General features: G+C 42.9%; 1 protein-coding gene across 1 annotated transcript in view; it reads left to right on the forward strand.

Moving 5' to 3' along the window:
- The first annotated feature begins 912 nt into the window (after nucleotides 1-912).
- Nucleotides 913-19,536, forward strand: part of RECK (reversion inducing cysteine rich protein with kazal motifs) — a 65,615-nt gene continuing 46,991 nt past the window's right edge. The window contains 4 exon segments of the mRNA XM_063325720.1: nucleotides 913-1,072; nucleotides 5,279-5,337; nucleotides 10,853-10,927; nucleotides 13,984-14,020. Of these exon segments, the coding sequence (XP_063181790.1) occupies nucleotides 994-1,072; nucleotides 5,279-5,337; nucleotides 10,853-10,927; nucleotides 13,984-14,020 (250 nt within the window). The 5' untranslated portion in view covers nucleotides 913-993.

Here is a 19,536-nt window from a genome sequence, read left to right on the forward strand (position 1 = left end):
AGCTTCCCTGCCTGTCACCTTCAACCTGGGCAGGAGCCATCCCCAGCTGCACAGCGGGACCAAAACCCCTTAGCACCTGCCTGAGCCCTTCTGGTAGCTTGTCCCAGAGCAAGGGCTTGTCCTGGAGCAAGTGGCAAGAGCTGATGCTGAATCAACCAGTTGCAGCCACGACGGCCTCCTCACCTCGTGGGGTGTCCTCCCAGCCCGGGGCGTCAGCCAGTGGCTTTGTGCCCTTCCCGTCATTTCTCCCACATGGTGGCTGGATGCACAACGCAATCTGAAGCAGAAAACAGCATTATACAGGAGGCTTACAATCAAGACTCTGGAAGCACTGTGTAGAAATATTAGTAATGCAAGTATTCTGTAAATAGAAATAAACGGATTCAATGGAATCGCCTCCTTCACAAAAACTTTCTCCTAAACACTGTTTCTTCTCTCCTTAGCCCACTTTTAAGCCACACCTGCCCGAACCCTCCCTCCGGGCACCCAGTTGCTGCTCCGTGGGCTGGAGGGGGGAAAAGCTGCGGGCTGCCGGTCCGGCCGCGGCGAAGGCCGGTATAGGCTCCATAGAGCCGGTGCCCGCGGGCGGGGCGGGGCGGGGCGGGGCGGGGCGGGGCGTCCGCCGTGCGGGGGCAGGCCGCAGAGGCCCCGCCGGCGCCAGCGGGGCCAAGGCCGGGTCCGGCGGACACCGCTCGGCCGCGGGCCTGGCCCCGCTGCAGGCTCCGCCCGTTTCAGGCAGCCGCCTGCCGGGGCGGGGCCGTGGGCGGGGCTCCCCGCAGCGACGGCGGCTCTGGCCCGCCGGAATGTCCGCGGCGGCCCGGCGGAGGGGGCGGGGCCCGGCGGAGGGGGCGGGGCCCGGCGGGAGCGTCGCAGCCAATGGGGGCGGCGGGAGGCCGAGCGGGGCTTGGGGGGGGCGCTGCCCGCGTCAGAGCCCGTCCGTCTGGCGGGCGGGGGTCGCGAGGCGGAGCCGCGCGGCGGGTTCGCGACCGGGCCATGGCGGTAACGGCAGCGCGCTGGCCCTGGGCCCTGCTCTGCCTGGCGGCGGCTCCGCTGCTCTGCCCCGGCGCGGACGGTGAGTAGCGGGGGTTTGGTTGGCGGGGGGAGGCGGCTCCGCGGGTCTCTCTCCAACAACATGGCGCAGCGGCCAGGCCGTCCGCGGGGTGCCGAGCCTTGGCGGGGTGGCGTCGTCCGCGGGGACGAGGCGCGGCCCGGCGCCGCGGGTCCCTCCTGTCTGGAGCGGGGGGAGAGGGGGGACGGCGCCCCGGCACGCACTGCCGCCCGCACCTGCCCCGCGGGAGCGGGAGGCCGGCGGGCGCGGGGCCGCCGCAGGTGAGGGTCGGGGGCGGCTCTCCGGGCGCTGCCAGGAAGGGGCAGCGTCGCCTTCCTGCTGTCCGTCGTCTTCCCGCTATGTCGGTGTCCGGCTCCCCGCGGAGAGCACCGTAGCGCGAAAGACAGTTACCGGAGAGAGGGGGCTAAAATAGCAGAGGCAGCGAGGAGCGGGATGCAGGGGGGCGGCCGTCTTTCCCGCATCCTGCCTGGCAGCGCCATGGGGGTGGTGGACCCCTTCACTTACCCGATTCGGGGCCGGGATTTGTGCCTTGGGCTGTCAAGCTGGCAACAGGTAAAGCCCCAAGCTCGGGGTCTGAAACGGAGAAGAGCTGGTGTCTTGCCCCACATGGGTAAAACCTGACTTGTGGATTGCCATGTGAAATGTCAGAGCAGCCCTTGTATCCCAAGGCTTGTATTCCTTGTGGTTTTGCAAACATTCTAGAAGGGTGCTAAACAAGGTATTGAATTTTTTTAAAAGTGAAGGAAAGGTGTTTAATAGAGGGAAGGATAGTGGTAAAATAGTTTCCTGCATTAAAGTTGTGATAGCCGATAATTTCTTGACAGGACCGAAAAAGAATAATGGAAAAAAGAAGGCAGCACAAGCACAGGTATTGGCAAATAGCTTTTAATAAACGGATCATGTTGGTAATGCTGTCACAGGAATGGAAAATACAAAATATGTACTACTTTAAAGCAGAAGACTGCAATCACTGAGGCATTTGTGGCATTTCATTGTTCTATAGCTCTGATTTCTAATGAGGCATGGTTTTAGAAAGAAGGCAGTAAAAAGCAAGTGGAATGAAATATGACATACTCTAGTCCAGCTTTCCCTTGATAAACTTACTCCTAATGCAGAGGTAGCAGATCTTATCAAAGAAGGAAGTGTAGATATTTCATAGAATCATTTAAGTTGGAAAAGACCCTTGGGATCATCGAGTCCAACCATCAGCTCCACTCTACAAAGTTCTCCCTTACACCATATCCCTTAACACCACATCTAAACGAGTCTTACACACATTCAGGGACGGTGACTCCACCACCTCCCTGGGCAGCCTATTCCAGTGTCTAACCACTCTTTCTGTGAAGAATTTTTTCCTAATGTCCGGCCTAAACCTACCCTGCTGCAGCTTGAACCCATCCCTTCTTGTTCTATCACTAATTACCTGTGAGAAGAGACCAGCACCAACCTCTCTACAATGGCCTTTCAGGTAGTTGTAGAGAGTGATGAGGTCTCCCCTCAGCCTCCTCTACCTCTTCATAGTTGGTCATGAATAAAATTGGGAAATTTTTTGTACAACTAGAGAAAGTGGGAATGAGAAAGTGAGGGACTGACTGAAAGAGATGTCATAAAACATTTCAGAAGAGCTTAACTGAAAAGAGAACAGAGGAATTGTTAGGAATGGATGTTGTTAATAATTTCCATTTTTGACTTAAGCCCTAAAGATCACTCTGGGCCAATTTGGTTTGCTGCTAATTCAAGATACCATCAATTGATTAGCATTTTGTATAAAAAGAATGAAATGACCATAAAGTTTAGTATATTGTTACTTCATTGTTACACTCTTCGGTATAATTGATAAGACTTGAAACTCAGCAGTGGAAGTGATTGAGAAGGAGAACTATCCTGGATGTGTGTTAGCTCATAATAGGGTTGAGAGCCACTGAAAACTAATGAATAAAAGGCCACAGAGTGTTAAATAATCTATATGAAGGAGCGTTTAATAAAATGTTGCCTAGGATATTCACGAACTCAAATCGTAGTGGTGTACGCAGTTAAACCTATGCATTGTCACCTAAGCCAAGGTAGATTCTCTTTATAGGTTGAGAACTCTGAATTCTTCGACCTCTTAAATGTAGCAGTTACTTCAATAAAAATTTATATAATGAAAAATTTCTGGGACTTAGGGTGAAATGAAACAATAAAAACATGGTTGAGCAGCCAATATTTCTCTTTGTAAGTAAAACCTATGTTTAAGTATGTTTGGTTGGTTGTTTTTTTTTTTTTACTTATGACAGTTAATTTGCTGGGTGTCTTTTCATTGTGAACCTGAATGTTTTCTGCAGCACTGTGTTAATGTGTTTGCAGTCTGATTGCATAGGCACTGAAATTTAGAAATGTTTCTGAAAATAAGTGCAACTCTTGCCTTAAGAAAAACTGTTCTTCAAAGTTAATTTTTTTTTATTGTTGTAATACATTTCTAATACCATGGCTTTATCACAGGATAAAGTGTAAAGCAAGGCTTTTAATTTAAGTGAAATAATAACTGAAGTTTGAACATAGCAGAGTTTGCTAATGATGAAGTTGATTTTTGTCGCAGATCGGCTTACTGAACATAGTGCAGGAAAACTGCAACATCCCACGTGTAGCCCTCAAATCAGAAAGATTTTAAGCCATCTGTATCATATCTCAAACCTTTTCTGCAATGGTAGAAAATTGGCAAGAAAACGTTAAAGTCAATTTTACAATTTCATTCTTTCATCATGTTGTAAGCAGGATTTTGGTGCGGTCCTCATTTGTTACAGGCGTTTTGCTGTGCTGGTTTTAATTATTAACGAAAACCACCATTTAGTCCGACTTTGTTTTTTCTTCTTTCCTCTTCAGGAAAGATAGGTTTCTGCATTAAAATGTAGCTCAATTCCGTAGTATCTGTTTTAAATTCTGACTGTTTCAGAGAGCCTTTTCAGTGATTTCCCCTCCCCCCCAGTTCCTTGACATTTTCAGGCTGAAATTTTCTTTTAGTTTTAAATGTCCTTTCAATATTTGAGAATTTTGGGTTTGGTCATGGTGGATTCTTTTGGTTTTTAAATTGGCTGTCGTAACAGCTATAAGCTTTCAGATGAAAACACTTGTAAGTTGTGAAATTATGAAGGAATTTATGCCCAAGGTCCCTCCTATTGGTTTGTTCAAAATCTATTTAGCAACTAGGTATTGTGATATACAACTTTATATATGTGGTTTCATTGTACAGTATTGCTTTTAATGTTGTATCGGTGTGATATGTAGTTCAGATACAGTTGAGCAGAAATCTGTAATCATTAAATGATCCTCTGTGTGAAGATATGCATGGAAGTAAGAGCTTTGAAGGAAATCCATGTCAGTTTTCTACTACACTGTTCCAAGCACTGGGCAGTTCGGATGAAAATGAATGTCAAGGAGTTGTGCAATTCATTTTATATTGATCAAGCTTAACTCTGAATGAAGGAAATACTTGGATGGTAGGGGGAACAAAGCAGAACAAACTGTAATACTAAAAATGCTGCTTCAAACCTTGGTGTTTCATGACTTAATGCTTCAGTTCTCGTTTGTTTTCCTGTTGATGTGTTCATATCTGTGTTTGCTCTATGACTTTCATCTAGTCAGGCAAAACCACTCTTCCATCACTAGTAAACAATTTACAGTTTTGTTCCGAGTTTTTTAAGAAGACGGAGTTCAATGAGCAGCTGTGTTCCTGCTCTGATTTCCTTTTACACCTACCTGTTCCTAACTGGTTCTCACATTTTCAGATTCTGTGAGATGATTGAATTTACAAAGGCATATAGTCTCTATGGAGTTTTTCTGGTGGGGATTTGTTCACTTTTTGTTATTCTATTCTTTTTATTTTCCCTGGGTTAATAAATTGAATTGCCTCATGAAGAAATTTGGAAGGTGCCAAAGTAGTTCAAGTTAAGCAGCAGAAATGTGGCTAGAAGCAGAAGGAAGGGGAGAGAGATCTCATTTTGGTGGCCGAGAGTGGGTAGGGGTATTTCTGTGAGACTCAGTGAACGGATCTGCGTCAACTTTGGAACAAAAATTTCTCATGTTCTTTTTTGTCCTCTGGGAAGGAAAGTTTCTCAGTCATCTGTGGACAAGACAAATTGTTCTGATCAAGTGGGTGCTTCTGTTCAGAAGTGATAGTCAAGTGCTTCGAGTCTTTTACATGTCTTTTTCCCTCCCCCTGCTCTTCCATAGGCTTGTCTTGTTGTTACCATGCAAAGGACAACTTAATGTGCCGTGATGTCTGTGAACAGGTAAGCTTGTTTTAAATGTGATTTATCGCTCAGAGTTAAAATCATGCCTCTAAACAATGTTGTTGCAAGATTAGGGTTATAAGGAAATTATTTTCTTGTGCGTGTGAATACTATGGGCTGTTCATGAGATGTAATATTATTGTTATTTAAATGAGAACTTAAAGGTTTAAAACTGTAATCCTCCTTCCTATCATAGTGGAAAACAGGCTCTACTGAAGTTGAGGAGAAATAGAGATACAAATCTGAGGTCAGGATTTGGTCAAGAAGTGATAAGCATGTTAGGAAATGTGGGGGGTTAAAGCATTTTACCTAATTTCTGGGTCTTGGGTGTTTCCAAGTTTTGGGGAATTTAAAATGAAGATGATGTTGGTAGCGTTCCTTCTTCCTACCAGTTCTTATTTCTTAGCTAAGCATCCAAGATACTCATTATGATATATGGCTTTGTGAGTCCAGCAAAAATCTGCTTGCTTACTTACTCTGTTCATGAGGTAATAACAAAGAGCTATTTGTGCTTAAATTCAAGCTTGGAAAATACTTTTCCACAGCTTATGTTTAGATTTGTACCTTTGGATAGTATGTTGTACAACTTTGTGTGTATATAAACTTATATACATAAAAATTTTACATCGGTAAAGTATACATACATTTTTATATTAAAATTATGTCCTGAAATCATACCTTCCCCCTTTTCTTGTCTTCGTTACCCGCTTTGGGGCTATTCAAGCACAAAAGCTGGTTATGATTAAGTTTGTATTTATCTGTGATTGTACTAACAAAACTTTTAGTTTAAATTGCACTTCTCCCTCCCTGATATATTTATAGAATGCAACCAAATCCCCTTTCAGCTTTCCTGTTGTTAGGCCAAACAAGGAAAAGTCTTACAGTCGCTTCGCATAAGAGATTCTCTCAATTCCTATAATTATTCTTGCAGCCCTTCCAGCATAAGTTTATCTCTTTGAATACAGGTAAGCAAAACTGTACATGGTATTATAAACAAAAATATAGCACTCAGTCTTAAAAATTATGTTAAAACTTACGTGTAAGTAAGAGAAAGAGATCTATTACTGTACATAAACAAATTTAATTGGCAGGTTTAGTAGCTGCATTGAGAGGGCGTTTGGAATAACCCGTCCAATTCTTTCTTCTGTTCTATTGGCTTGAAGTTCCTAGTTTATCATGGGAATTCCTCTTAGCCCTTCATGAAAGGCCTTGAGCTTTTTACTGTCAAATTTCATCCCATTTCTGTTATACCAGTTCTAATTATTGGGGGGGGGGGTTCTGTGGTTTTTGTAAGATGTTCTGATCTTGACTCATCTGGATTACCTCTCTCTACTCAGGTAATCAGCATATTCAGAGTCTTTGTGGTGAGAGGTCTAGAACATGTCTAAAGCAAGACTGGCACCCCTCAAATTGTTCTATAAAGAACTTTCTTAGTTGCCTCACATCAGGCTGGTAGCATCATTTTGTGAATGACTCTTTGATATAGGGCAGCAAACTGGCTGAAGAGGCTGTCTACTAATTTTTTGCTGATTTTCGTGTTCTGTAACTTAACCATTTTGTGCAGCACAATTCAAATGCTTTCTCTTTGTTGAATACATTTTGGAATGTATTATTTGATACTTATGCCCTTGTCTTAAACATAAAATTTATAGGGTGAAGGGTTACATACATGGAAGGTGACTGGAAGGGAAGAGCTGTCTGAATGATTTGCCTTTTTCTGACTTTCCAAATATGTTTTCCAAAGTAATTGCCATGCACTTTTTGCCTTGTCTGTACCACCACACTGTACCATCCTGACATGATAATTTCTTTAACAATAATACAAAAATGTTTTCCTCCTAGACTTCATAGTTTGTGCCATAAAACATTTAAGTTGTTTGCCAGGGATGGCAGGGAAAGAGAGCAGGCTTGTGCCCCATATTTCTATTTAACCAATGCTTGGCAACACCAGTGACCAAGGTGCACAGACAGGAATTTCGGTGTTAACACAGCTGTTCCTAGTGGAGAGGGCCAGCAGGAGGTGCAGATGCACTGCTTGAGACCTTGTGCACCTGTTATGTCCAGAAGGACAGTCTCTGGCACTGGCTGGGCCAACCACTCATGACATGTTAGAGATCTTGACCCAAAAGGAGCTCTTGAGGAAGAATGTGTCCATCCAAATCTTGGACTGCAGGGAAAGGGTGGTGTCTTTCCTTCAGTCAATGGCACTTAAACTGTGAGAGTCATGCTCTGATCACCTTCCTGAACTGTCAGATAAAGCAGCTGAGGATAGAAGCATTGCCTCAGTGTAATTGGAAGCTAGACAAGCTGTTCATGGAGAACCTTCAAGGACAGTAGCCTGAAATATGCATTGCATGGAAAGAAGGATGGCCAGAGTCTATGATTGGTGGGGACTGAAAGTTTGTGACTCCTGACAGCAGGAAGAAGTTTCTTGGCCTGTCTGTGGATCTGCACTTGCAGAATAGATTTGGGACGTTAGAACAGATAAGGAGGAGCAAGCAACATCAAGGAATCATCTTGACCAATCAACTGGTTGTAAACAGTACCACCAGGAGAGAGACTCCCTTTTGCAGGGGATGGAGGCACTCATCTGCAGATGTGACTTGCTGTCTAAGGTGGTTTGGTTTTTAGGGACTCAGATCTAGGATGTTGCAGAAATTGCAAGTGGTTTTTTTGACCCTGAGACTATTACCTGTTGGCTGCTCATCTACGTGGACACCAGTGATACTATTGAGGGAGGCCTTGCATGGGTAAAAGGTAACTCCAGCCCAACTAGGGTGAAGGGCACAGGAGACCCACCTCCTTGATCCTGCCAGTTAAGGAAGAAGGCTTGATTAAGGAATTCTGCTAACTAGTAATTCAGCTACTTTAAGTGAGCCCTTTGAAAAAGACGACCTGGGTTACAGCTCTGTTTGTCAACTAACATGATTCAAATATCTAATTATTTTGCATTCTTAGTAAGTATTATTCCAAGCTTAGTTTCAGTATCATCTTCTGGTGATTATTTGATTGTCTGTCAGATACTGTAGCAAGGAATTAGTGGGCCTGTATTTCTCTAATTGATATTTTTACCCTAAGTTTATTTCTGGGAATTTTCACAATGATAACGTTCCTGTCAGCATTCACGTCTGTACCACTCCAGGGATCTCTATCCAGACCCTCCTCTAAGCATATGAATAGTCCATCCCCATCCTTAGGAAAACACGTTAATGTTTCAAGAGGGTGGCTTGGCTAAACAGAGAAGACATGAGCAAGCTTCAATGCAGAAAGGCAGTATAGAGAAAGTAGAAGCAGGGAAAGGTTATAAAAGAGGAATTTAGAGGCATGTAAGGTTATAGTGGGAAAGAAAGCTCAAATGGAGTTGAGACTTGCAGAGGATGTCAAGGGCAACAAGACGTGCTATGGCAGTAGTTAAAGGCTGAAGACAGAAAAATGCGCAACTGTTGCTGAATGCAGCACATGATTTAGTATCAGCAAACACAGATAAGTCAAAGGTAATGAATGCCTTCTTTCCTGAGTCTTTGTTAACAAGGTCTCCCAGTCCTCTGTGCACAGAGATGGGGTTCAAGGAAGAGTACTACCAGTAATAGGTGATGGTTGAGTCGGGAATTACTTGAGCAAATTTGACCCATACAGCTCCATGGGACTAGATAGACTGCATCTGAGGGTGCTGAGAGAGTTTTCTGGTGTCACTGCAAGGTTACTGTCTATCACCTTTGAAAGGTTGTGGAACTTGAGGGAGGTCTTCAATGACTGCAGAAGGACAAAGAATTCACCCGTCTTCCAAAAAACATCCCTCAAAGGACAGTCCCCAATACAGCAAACTACAGACTAGTCCCTTGGAAAATCACGGACAGAGTCCTCTCGGAACACATTTCTGAGCATGTGAGGGGTAAATCGTGCCTGACAAACCCAATTGCCTTTGATAATAAGGCTGGATTTCTGGATGAGGGGAAAGGAGTAGACATCATTTGTGTTGACTTTAGCAAGACTTTCAACACTGCCTCCCTCAATGTTTTTGTATCTATTTTAGGATAATGTGGTTTTGATGGATGGACAACTAGATGAGTAAAAAAGTTGGCTGGATAATCAGGCTCAGAAATGGAGGTTAGTGGGTACTACTCTGCCTGCAGGCTAATAAGAAGTGGAATGCCAAAGGCGTCTCTTCTAGGACCTGTCCTGTTTAACATCTTTATTAATGACCTGGAGGAAGCAACAGATTCCACTCCTGTTGAGTTTTCAGGCAATACCAGGCTGGAAGGAAAAAGCTGATAATCTTAACAGCAGGACTGTCATCCAGAAGGACCTGGACAGAAGGAAGGAACTGGCCAACAGGAACTTTATGAAATTCAGCAAGGACAAATGCGAAGTCCTGCACCTTGCAGGAGAAGAAAGAATTGCTTGCAACAATATGAGTTGGAGGTTGATTCGCTGGGGAGCGGATTTGCTGAAAAAGGACCCAGGGATACCGCTATATCAACAGCAAGCTGAACATGAGCCAGCAGTGCGCCCCAACAATAAAGAAGGCATCCTGGGCTATATTAACAGGAGCATAGCCAGTAGGTTTAGAGAAATGATTCTCCCCATTTAGCCAGCACTTGCTGACCACATCTAGAATACTGGGTCCAGTTTTGTTCCCCCCTGTTACAAGAAAGACATCAGTTAACTGGAGCAAGTTAGCAGAATCACCAAGATGATCTGGGGCCTGGAGCACATGCCCTCTCTGGAGAGGCTGAGGGAACTGCCTTTAGCCTGCGGAAGAATGAGCACCTCAGAGCAGCCTTCTGGTACATGTAATAACATTGCTCAGAAGACACATCCAGGCTCTTCACAATGGTACGTAGTGAGAGGACAAGTGAGAGCAGTCATAAATTGAAATTAGAGAGTTCCAGCTGGTTTTAAGTTGGTAGCAAAGCTGCCTTGCAATGACAGTGGCCAGCTTCTCAACATCCTCAGTTGCATCCCGTCCAGTTTCGTGAACTTCTGGATGTTCAGTTTATGGTGGTAGATGGTGCTTAACTTGATCTTGCTCTGCTGTGGGTAGGATTCATTCCCCTGTTAGTTTTGATAATCTAACTTTTGTTCATCTTCATTCCACAAAAATTACTTGTTACAGGGTTTTTGGAAGGGGTGTAGTTGCTTGAGGTCAGGTAGCATAGCAGAAGGTTAATTAAGTAAATAAGAGTTGTATAATATTTTGATACGCACGGCAGAAATCCTCCATGTTTTTCACACTGCCTATTCAATAGAAACTTTTTGATTGAAGTGTTTGAGGAGGAAATTCTCGTTCACTTCTAAATATAAAAATTTCTTCTTCATAAAAAGTGGAAAATATTTGAAAGACTACAGATATATTAAAGAAAATCTTAACTTTATATTGTTTATATATTGACTGTTATCCGAAGTTGTTGAAGGGTAGATAGTAGTGAAACTAAAAACAAAGTAATCAATGGAAAATTTTTTTCCGTATGTAGTTACATTCTATATGGTTTAAGGCGTGTTTTGTTTCTAACAGATTTTGTCTTCTAAGAGTGATTCCCGTTTGAAGCACTTACTGCAGCGAGCACCTGAGTATTGTCCAGAATCAATGGTAAGGCTTGCTAGTTTTTAATTAAAGAAAACAAAACAACTAATGTTATATTAACAAAGTTTTGCTTGCAAAACTAAAGTTTTAAAATTACTTGTATTTTATTTACTCACTGAGTTTTCAGCTGCTGGAACATGTGTGTATGTCTTAAAGCTTTTTCTTCCTTGTTATGAGGACTAGAAAAATTCTTAGAATGAGATTTGATCCTCAAAGTAGGATTGTATTTATTTTTTTTTTTGTAAAGCCATCATACATTCTGCTACTGGCAATAAGATGGGACTTGACAATTTTGCTAGGTGTCCTGGTTGTGTAAGCTACAAAATGCAATGAAAAACTGACCTATGTTGTAAAAAAACTGTGCTGGGTGATTGCCACTTGGATGTTGATGGCAGTGACTTTAATTAAAGCTGTGAGGTCTTGGTTGGGCTAAGGCAAGGAGACCCTCACATAGGTCTGAATGGTTTATGGCCATATCTGACAAACTGAAGTAATTGGATAGTTACTGGATAAGTAAGATTATGGTTTCCTAAAAGTTCTCTAGTGCCTCACTAAAAAAAATGAAGAATGTCATCTACTCCCTGTCTTAGAGATGCTCTAGTAGGGGAAGAGATAAACACTATCATTTGGATTGTAAATTCTGGAGTCTTATCTTCTGGCAACTTAAAATATCTCAACACATGTGCTGTCAGAAGGGTCTGCTTTCTTTTAATTTTTGTTACTTCTGAACAGTATCAATACTGTTTCCATCTAGCTTAAAACATATACTCAGCTCAAGTGAGAAACATATAGGAGTAGTAAATCTGAGAATAACAATTTATAAGCAACTTTGCAAGAGTGTGTTTACTTATACATCCTTTCCTCCTCCTCAGAAGTGTGGTTTTTTCAGTGTTTTGTTTCTGTGGATCATCAGCTCTAAGGTCTTAGAAAGTTATAGATAGCTGATGGTATGAGCAAAACCTGTGGCATGAAAACATATCGAAGTGATGAATAGGATTTATTTTGGTGCTTTTATTGCCTGACAGGTAAAGTAGGATCTACCTGCATAGGAGAGGAGTGCATTTTTAGAAGACAGGATTGCAGAGTACCTGAAAACAGGAAAATGATTGACACAATTTTTAACTCCCAATTACCATCTTTATAAATGGCAATTTTTACTGTATGGTGTGTATCTTAAATTAATATCACTGAACTGGTAATTTTTATAAACTTTTAAAAAGGTATCTAGATATAAAATAGTTAACAGTTCAAGTTAATACTGTATTTGCTGGTTTCAGATACCCCTTGTCTTTGTTGAAGAGGTATTCTAGTGACATTCCAGATGAGCGGATAGGTTATGAATTTAATCAGATGGTCTGTTTTCTGGAACACTGGTTATAGACGTTGTGTTGTCTATATTCCTTCAGGTAACATGATAGAAAGTATCGAGTATTAAGTAATTAATACATGTAATTAATTAATTTAATAAGTAATCAAGTATTAACTGGTATTAAGTAATACAGTAACTGCCAAACACAAAAGGCAACATTATCTTATAATCATAGAATCATTGAGGTTGGAAAAGACCCTTAAGATCATCGAGTCCAACCATTAACCTTCTCATGCAATAAAGGAAGTCAAATGAATCAATGGAGTGGAACTACTAGAAGCAGCAGCTCTTTACCCTTTTCTTTTGATCTGACTTTGACTTTTATCTGAGGAGGAAACTCCCACAGATACGGAAGAGGATGGTTTTAACAGGTTTAGATCACTAAATACAGATCCATTGCAACTTTAGAAAATCAGTAATTCCTTTGATGACAGAATCCCTGCATGACAGTATGCCTTGCCGTTTCAGTGTCACTGAATTGAACTTTTCGTTTTGTCTTAAAGAACATGTTCAACACTCTCATTTAAAGCCCCTTGTGGTGGGTTGACCTTGGCTAGGTGCCAGATGCCCACCAAGCTGCTCTATCACTCCTCCTCAACCGGACAGGGGAGAAAAAATATGATGAAAAGCTTGTGGATCGAGATATGGACAGGGAGATCACTCACCAATTACCGTCATGGGCAAAACAGACTTGACTTGGGGAAATAAATTTAATTTATTGCCAATCAAAAGATCAGAGTAGGATAATGAGAAATAAGAACAAATCTAAAACCACCTTCCCCCCACCCATGCCTTCTTCCCGGGCTCAGCAGTCTGGCTAACCAGGGAGGTCCCAGTTGACTTGAGGTTAACAAGTGTGATGCCTATCCACAAGAAGGACTGGAAGAAGGACCTGGGGAACTACAGGCCTGTCTGTCTGACTTCAGTGCCTGTGAAGGTTGTGGAACAGATCATGTCGAGTGTCATTACGGAGCACAAGCAGGACAGAGCCAGGTGATCAAACCCAGTCAACATGTGTCCATGAAAGGCAGGTCCTGCTTGACAAACCTGATCTCCTTCTGTGACAAAGTGACCCGCTTAGTGAATGAGGGAAAGGCTGTGGATGTTGTCTACCTGAACTTTAGGAAAGCCTTTGACACTGTTTCCCACAGCATTCTCCTGGAGAAACTGACTGCTTGTAGTTTGGACGGGTGTACTCTTTGCTGGGTAAAAAACTGGCGGGGTGGCCAGGCCCGAAGAGTGGTGGTGAATGGAGTTAAATCCAGCTGGCAGCCAGTCACAAGTGGTGTTCCCCAGGGCTCGGTACTGGGGCCAGTTCTGTTTAATATCTTTATCGATGACCTGGATGAGAGGATCGAGTGCAGCCTCAGTAAGTAACAGTACACTGCTATTGATTCCATACTCTGTAGATGGTAGCCTTCTCGTCAGAGCAGGCAGTACTCAATTTATATCACGTAGTGCTTCTTCGAAAGATGTTTTAGACATAAGAATTCTTCCAATAGCATATATAAGCATATATGAGATTGTAGGTTGTTTGGTTGGACTCAATGATCTCAAAGGTCCTTTCCAGCCATGAAGATTCTATGATTCTATAAAACCCAGGGGAAAAAATGCTGAAAATGCTGTTTTGTGTCTGCTAGAAACTCTCTTACTCTGTAGGCTTACTTTTGCTTAATTGCATTTTACTTTTCAGGGAGAAGTATGGGGTTGTATAAATTCTTCTTTGCCAGGTAAGGAGTCCTAGTTTTTGCTATTGAATTGTGTTGCTTTTTCACCATGTGCATGTTTTGATGTTATGTCTACTACCTGCACCTATAGATTTTGTGCTAATTTAACTTTCCTTATGCTTCCATTATAAACTGTATTTGATGTCTAGTTTCCTTTAGTCTAAAGTGGGTTACCTGCACTTTTTTCAACACTTCTTTTTCTAGTTAGAAAATGTTTAATGTGTTCGTATGATTAAACATGTGTGCTTCTGTGACACATCCAAGAAATATCAAAGTTTCTTTCCTTTAAAGATTTTCTGTTATTTTTAGTTTCAGTATACTGTAGCCTGATCTATAAAAACATGGATTATTGCACCTTTGCTCTGGGTGCAGTATAACTTGGAAAAAAACTGAGTAACAGGGGGAAGTAGTAAGAACTAGGAAAAAAAAAATGTAAGAAGTCCAGAGGCTCAGATCAAGAACCAAACTGCTTGGTGCACGTAGATTTAGAAAGTTAAAGCATAAATCACAAGACAGGACCGTTAGGGTTAACAGAAGAGATCAAAAATAGATCAAATTGGACTTAACTAGTACTATCATATCATATGTCGTTTCTAAAAGACTTGGAGTGAAATTAGCATGCTGTGGTCGAAGAAGTGGTAGTGAGGAAAGAGGAGGCTGTAACAGTTTTATGGCATCTGCTCAGACTTCCCCCCACCCCGCTTCAAAGGCAAACTGTTGATTCCAGTGCATGCAAAGAGATTTGCTGTCTTATGTTTTGCTAGTTTTACTTTAATCAGTAATATCTTTTGGAGTTGCAATGCTTCTGTCTTACCTAAAACCTGATAAATTTTCAGTTGGAAACAATACCTAATCTTCACCGAAGCTCAGTAGCTATATACAAATGAGTGGCAATGCTTTTAGTGCAAGTGAGAAATGCATATTTTATTTTGAATGTTAGGTTTCTGTAAGCAAGTGAAAAAGCATTGGAAATCTTTGTTAATAAACCACTGCAAAATTGTCTTCTTGTACTTTCTAAACTGGTGTGAGGCCTATTCTCTGCCTTTATGGTAGGATTCTGTTATCCTCTGATTTATGGAAAAAAAGATGTCACTCCTTCAGTGGTGCCGTAAATCATAGTTTAGTCCTATGATAAAAGTGAAATCTTCCTGTAGTATCCTGTGCCTGTATCCTGAACTTTGTACTTGCACAGTCAGTCACTTTTCATTCTTCTTGCATGTGAAGTTACGTTACTGTTTTCTTCTTTGATGTGAGCCACTTTTAAAATTCTTTTAAGTATTCTCCAGTGATGCACTCACTGTAGGATTTTGTGAATTATTGATGTGGTGTATATAGGACAGCATTATAGGGGCAGCTCTTATTCCCTTTCTGGGAAATCAGTTCAATGAGTGCCTCTGCAAGGTGCCTGTATGCTGGTGCATGCAGCATGGGGAGCAAACAGGAGGAGTTAGAAGTCTGTGTGCAGTTACAGGGCTACGATTTTTATTGGGGTCACACAGACATAGCAGGAAGGCTCCACAGTGGGAGTGCTGTGATGGGCAGGTACAGGAAGGACAGGCCAGGAGGGTGAGGAGGGAGATTTGCCCTTTATGTGAGAGTGTAACTAGCATGCATGGAGCTCTGCCTGGGGATGGATGATGAGCCAGCTGAGAACACCACATGGGGGTATCAGTGACATAGTATGGGCATATCAACATATTAGTGAGCAGCCCTACATGGGTGGTGGTGTGTGTGTCAGCTACGGACTGCCTGATCAGGAAGAAGTGGTAGATGAGACATTTTTCATAAAACTGGAAGAAGTCTCATGTTCACAGGCTGTCATGCTCGTGGGCAACTGTCATTTTCTGGTATCTTTTGAAGAGACAACATAGGTAATGTGCTTGGAAGAATCACATGGGATATATGGCCCTGGAGAGAAGAGGGGTCCCAGAGAGACGGTTGATTTTCAAGGATCACCTTATACAAGGTCCAATTATGCATTACAGGTTAGAAAAGTCAGAGCCTATCTGGAGTTGATCCTGGTGAGGTGTGTGAAGGGCAGTCAGAAAGCTCCTCTGTTTCTTAAACATCAGCAGCAAAAGGAAGACTAGGGAAAATGAGGGCCTGCTGCTGAATGGGGCAGAAAACCTGGTGACAAATGACATTAAAAAGGCCATGGCCTTCTTTGCCTCAGTCTTTACTGTTAAGATGAGCCTTCAGGAACACCAGATCCCTGAGATCAGGGGTAAAGCCCAGAGGAAGGAACACTTGCACTTCATGCAGGAGGATCGGGGTAGGTAATATTTAAGCAAACTGAACACAAGTCTATGGGACCTGATGCATACCCTTAGGAGCGCTGAGAGAGTTGGCTAATGTCATTGCAAGGTCACTCTCCATAATCTTTGAGAGGTTATAGCTATTGAGAGAGGATGCTGAGGACTGGAAGGAAGCAAATGTCACTCCCTCTTCTAGAAAGAGCACGGAGGACCTGGGGAACTACAGGCTGGTCGGTCTCACCTCAAACCCTGGGAAGGTAATGGAGCAGATCTTCCTGCGAACTGTTTCCAAACACATAAAGGACAAGAAAGTGATCGTGATTAACCAACTGGATAACAATCTATGATGAGATAACTGGCTTGTTAGATGACAATAGAGCAGTGGATGTTGTCTGTCTCAACTTCAGTAAGGCTTTCAGCGCTGTTTTTTATAACATCCTTATAGACAAACTGGTGAAGCGTGGGCTGGATAGGTGGACAGTGGAGGTGGATTGAAAACTGGCTGAACTGCCATTTTCAAAGGTTTGTGACTGGTGGCACAGAGTCCAGCTGGAGGCCATTATCCTGGGAATGTACCCTCAGTGTATTTGCAGATGATAGAAAACTGGGAGGTGAGGTTGCTCGACCAGATAGTTTGCTGCCATTCAGAGGGGTGTTGACAAGCTGGAGAAATAGGCAGACAGGAATCTCATGAATTTCCAAAAAAAAGGAAATGTAAAGTCCTGCACCTGGTGAAGGCCCCATGTTCCACTGCACACAGGAGACTGACCATCTGGAAAGCAGCTTTGTAGAAACAAAGCTTTGTGGACAGCAAGTGGAACATGATCCAGCAATGTGCCCTTGTAGCAAAGGCAGCCAACAGCACCCAGACTGCATTAGGGAGAGTGTTCCCTGCAGATCAAGAGAGGTGATCCTTCCCCTCTACTCATCATGGATGAGACCACATCAGGGGTATGGTGTCTAGTTCTGAGTGTCCTGGTACAAGAAAGATATGAACACACTGGAGCAAGTCCGGCAAAGAGCCACTTTAAGATGATTAAGGGACCGGAACGTATATGAGGACAGGCTGAGAGAGTTGAGATTGGTTACCATTGTCAAGAAGAGAAAGCTGAGGAGGATGGATCTTATAAATATCACCTTGAGGGAGGTGATTCTGCCTCTCTACTCCACTTTTGTGATACCCCACCTGGGGTACTGAATCCAGCTCCGGGGCCCCCAACACAAGAAGGACATGGACCTGTTGGAGTGAGTCCAAAAGAGGGCTACGAAGATGATCAGAGGGCTGGAGTACCTCTCCTATGAAGACAGGCTGAGAGAATTGGGGCTGTTCAGCCTGGAGGAGAGAAGGCTCCAGGGAGACCTTATAGACGGGGATAGTGGTTTTGAACTGAAAGAGGGGAGGTTTACAATTAGATATTAGGAAGAAGTTCTTTCCTGTGAGGGTGGTGAGACACTGGAAGAGGTTGCCCAGGGAAGTTGTGGATGCCCCATCCCTGGAGGTGTTCGAGGCCAGGTTGGGTGGTGCTTTGAGCAGCCTGTTCTAGTGGGAGATGTCCCTGCCCAGGGCAGGGGGGTTGGAACTAGCTGATCTTTAAGGTCCCTTCCAATTCTAACCATTCTGTGTTCTATGACCAGTACTTAAAATTTTCTGATGGAAGTGTGTAAAGAAGATGGAGCCATGCGCTTCTCACTGGTATCCAGCGGCAGGACAAGAGGCACTGAGCACAGATTGAACAACAGTAACTTCCATTGAAACATAAGAAAAAAGTTTTTACTGTAAGGATGATTGAACAATGGAAGAGGTTGCTCAGAGAGGTTTTGGAGCATCCATCTGTGGAGGCATTCAAAACCTTATTATTGGGCATGATCCTGGGCAGTCTGCTCTAGCTGACCTTGCTTTGAGCAGGGAGGTTGGACTAAACAATCTCCAGAAGTTCCTGCCAACCTCAGTGGTTCTGTAGTTTTCTTTCTGATTTTTCTCCCCTTTGACTACCCTCAGTACAGAAAGTATTTCATAACAGAGTTTAGAATGGGGCCACAAACTGAGTTTTGGTCGGATCAGCATCTCTGTTTTTTCATAGTACAGCATCCACCAAGTTTTCATGCTTTGCATGAAAGTTTTCACGTGCACAGACAGACTATGATGAAACAGTATACAGCCCTCCTAACATCGGTGTTATGAGGGACAGTTGCAGAATAATGACTGGATAAACAGATGACTTTGATAGTTATTTTCTTTCCAAACAGCTGTATGACATGCCCGGCAGTTTAGTTAATGCAGGTGGAAACCTGTTTTGCATATGGGTTTCAGTGGCATTCTGTCATAACACAACACATATGCTAAATAATTTTGGACTCTGCCTTATAATTTGCTGCTTGATATATCCTTTGTGTGTTTTCATTATAGTTTGTTTTTTCTCCTCTTCCATTCCTTCCCCACAGCAACTTGATATTACTGATGTATGTTAAAATTTTGAAATTGTTTGATTTACCAGTAACTTCCTCACAATAGTTACCCTAAAATGTTAATATTCTCACAGCCACCACCTGAGCTTTTTCACATTTGTTTCCACTTCCTTAAACCCATCTCCTATTAACTTTCTTTTATGGCTCATCCTCACAAAACACCACTGTAAGTCACGTTCTTGCCAAGACAGTGTTGTAAGCCTTAAATACTTAAGACTAGATGTTCAGGAATGTAAGTATTCTCTGAAAGAAAATTATTTTTCCATGTTGCCTGAAGGCAAATATCATTAGTTTGTCAATGTTTGTTTATTAAATACAGTAGGCTTACTGAACGTGCGTTATTTTGGGGGACTTGTCTAGGAAACTAAGGTTTCTTTATGACCATGCACACAATACTGTTCAAGAAATTGCTTAGAAAAGATGATCGAGGGACTGCCAGCTGGGGGGGGGCAGGGAGGAGCAGAGCTAACCCAACAACCTGTGTGATAAATGATTTAATCGCAAACAGGATTCCAATTAGAATTTATAATTTATTAAAGGAACAAAGGCAAGCAAACAGCGGTGGGTGTGCCGGGGGTCTCTGCCCAACCAAGACACACATCTTACAGACCCCGTTTTTGGTTTATATCTCCTGTACTAATACATATTCATAACTGTCTCTAAAATGGTTGGCCCTTGCCAAAAATGGGTGTATCCCCCCCCTTACAGGTCACTATGCAGATAACAACAGGACTGGTTTAAGTTGGTATTCTAGAATGTTCGCCAGGTGGCTCCTGCAAAACACAGAGACGATAGACA

This window comes from Chroicocephalus ridibundus, chromosome 2 (genome assembly GCF_963924245.1).
Source record: "Chroicocephalus ridibundus chromosome 2, bChrRid1.1, whole genome shotgun sequence".
In the NCBI taxonomy this organism is placed as follows: domain Eukaryota; kingdom Metazoa; phylum Chordata; class Aves; order Charadriiformes; family Laridae; genus Chroicocephalus; species Chroicocephalus ridibundus.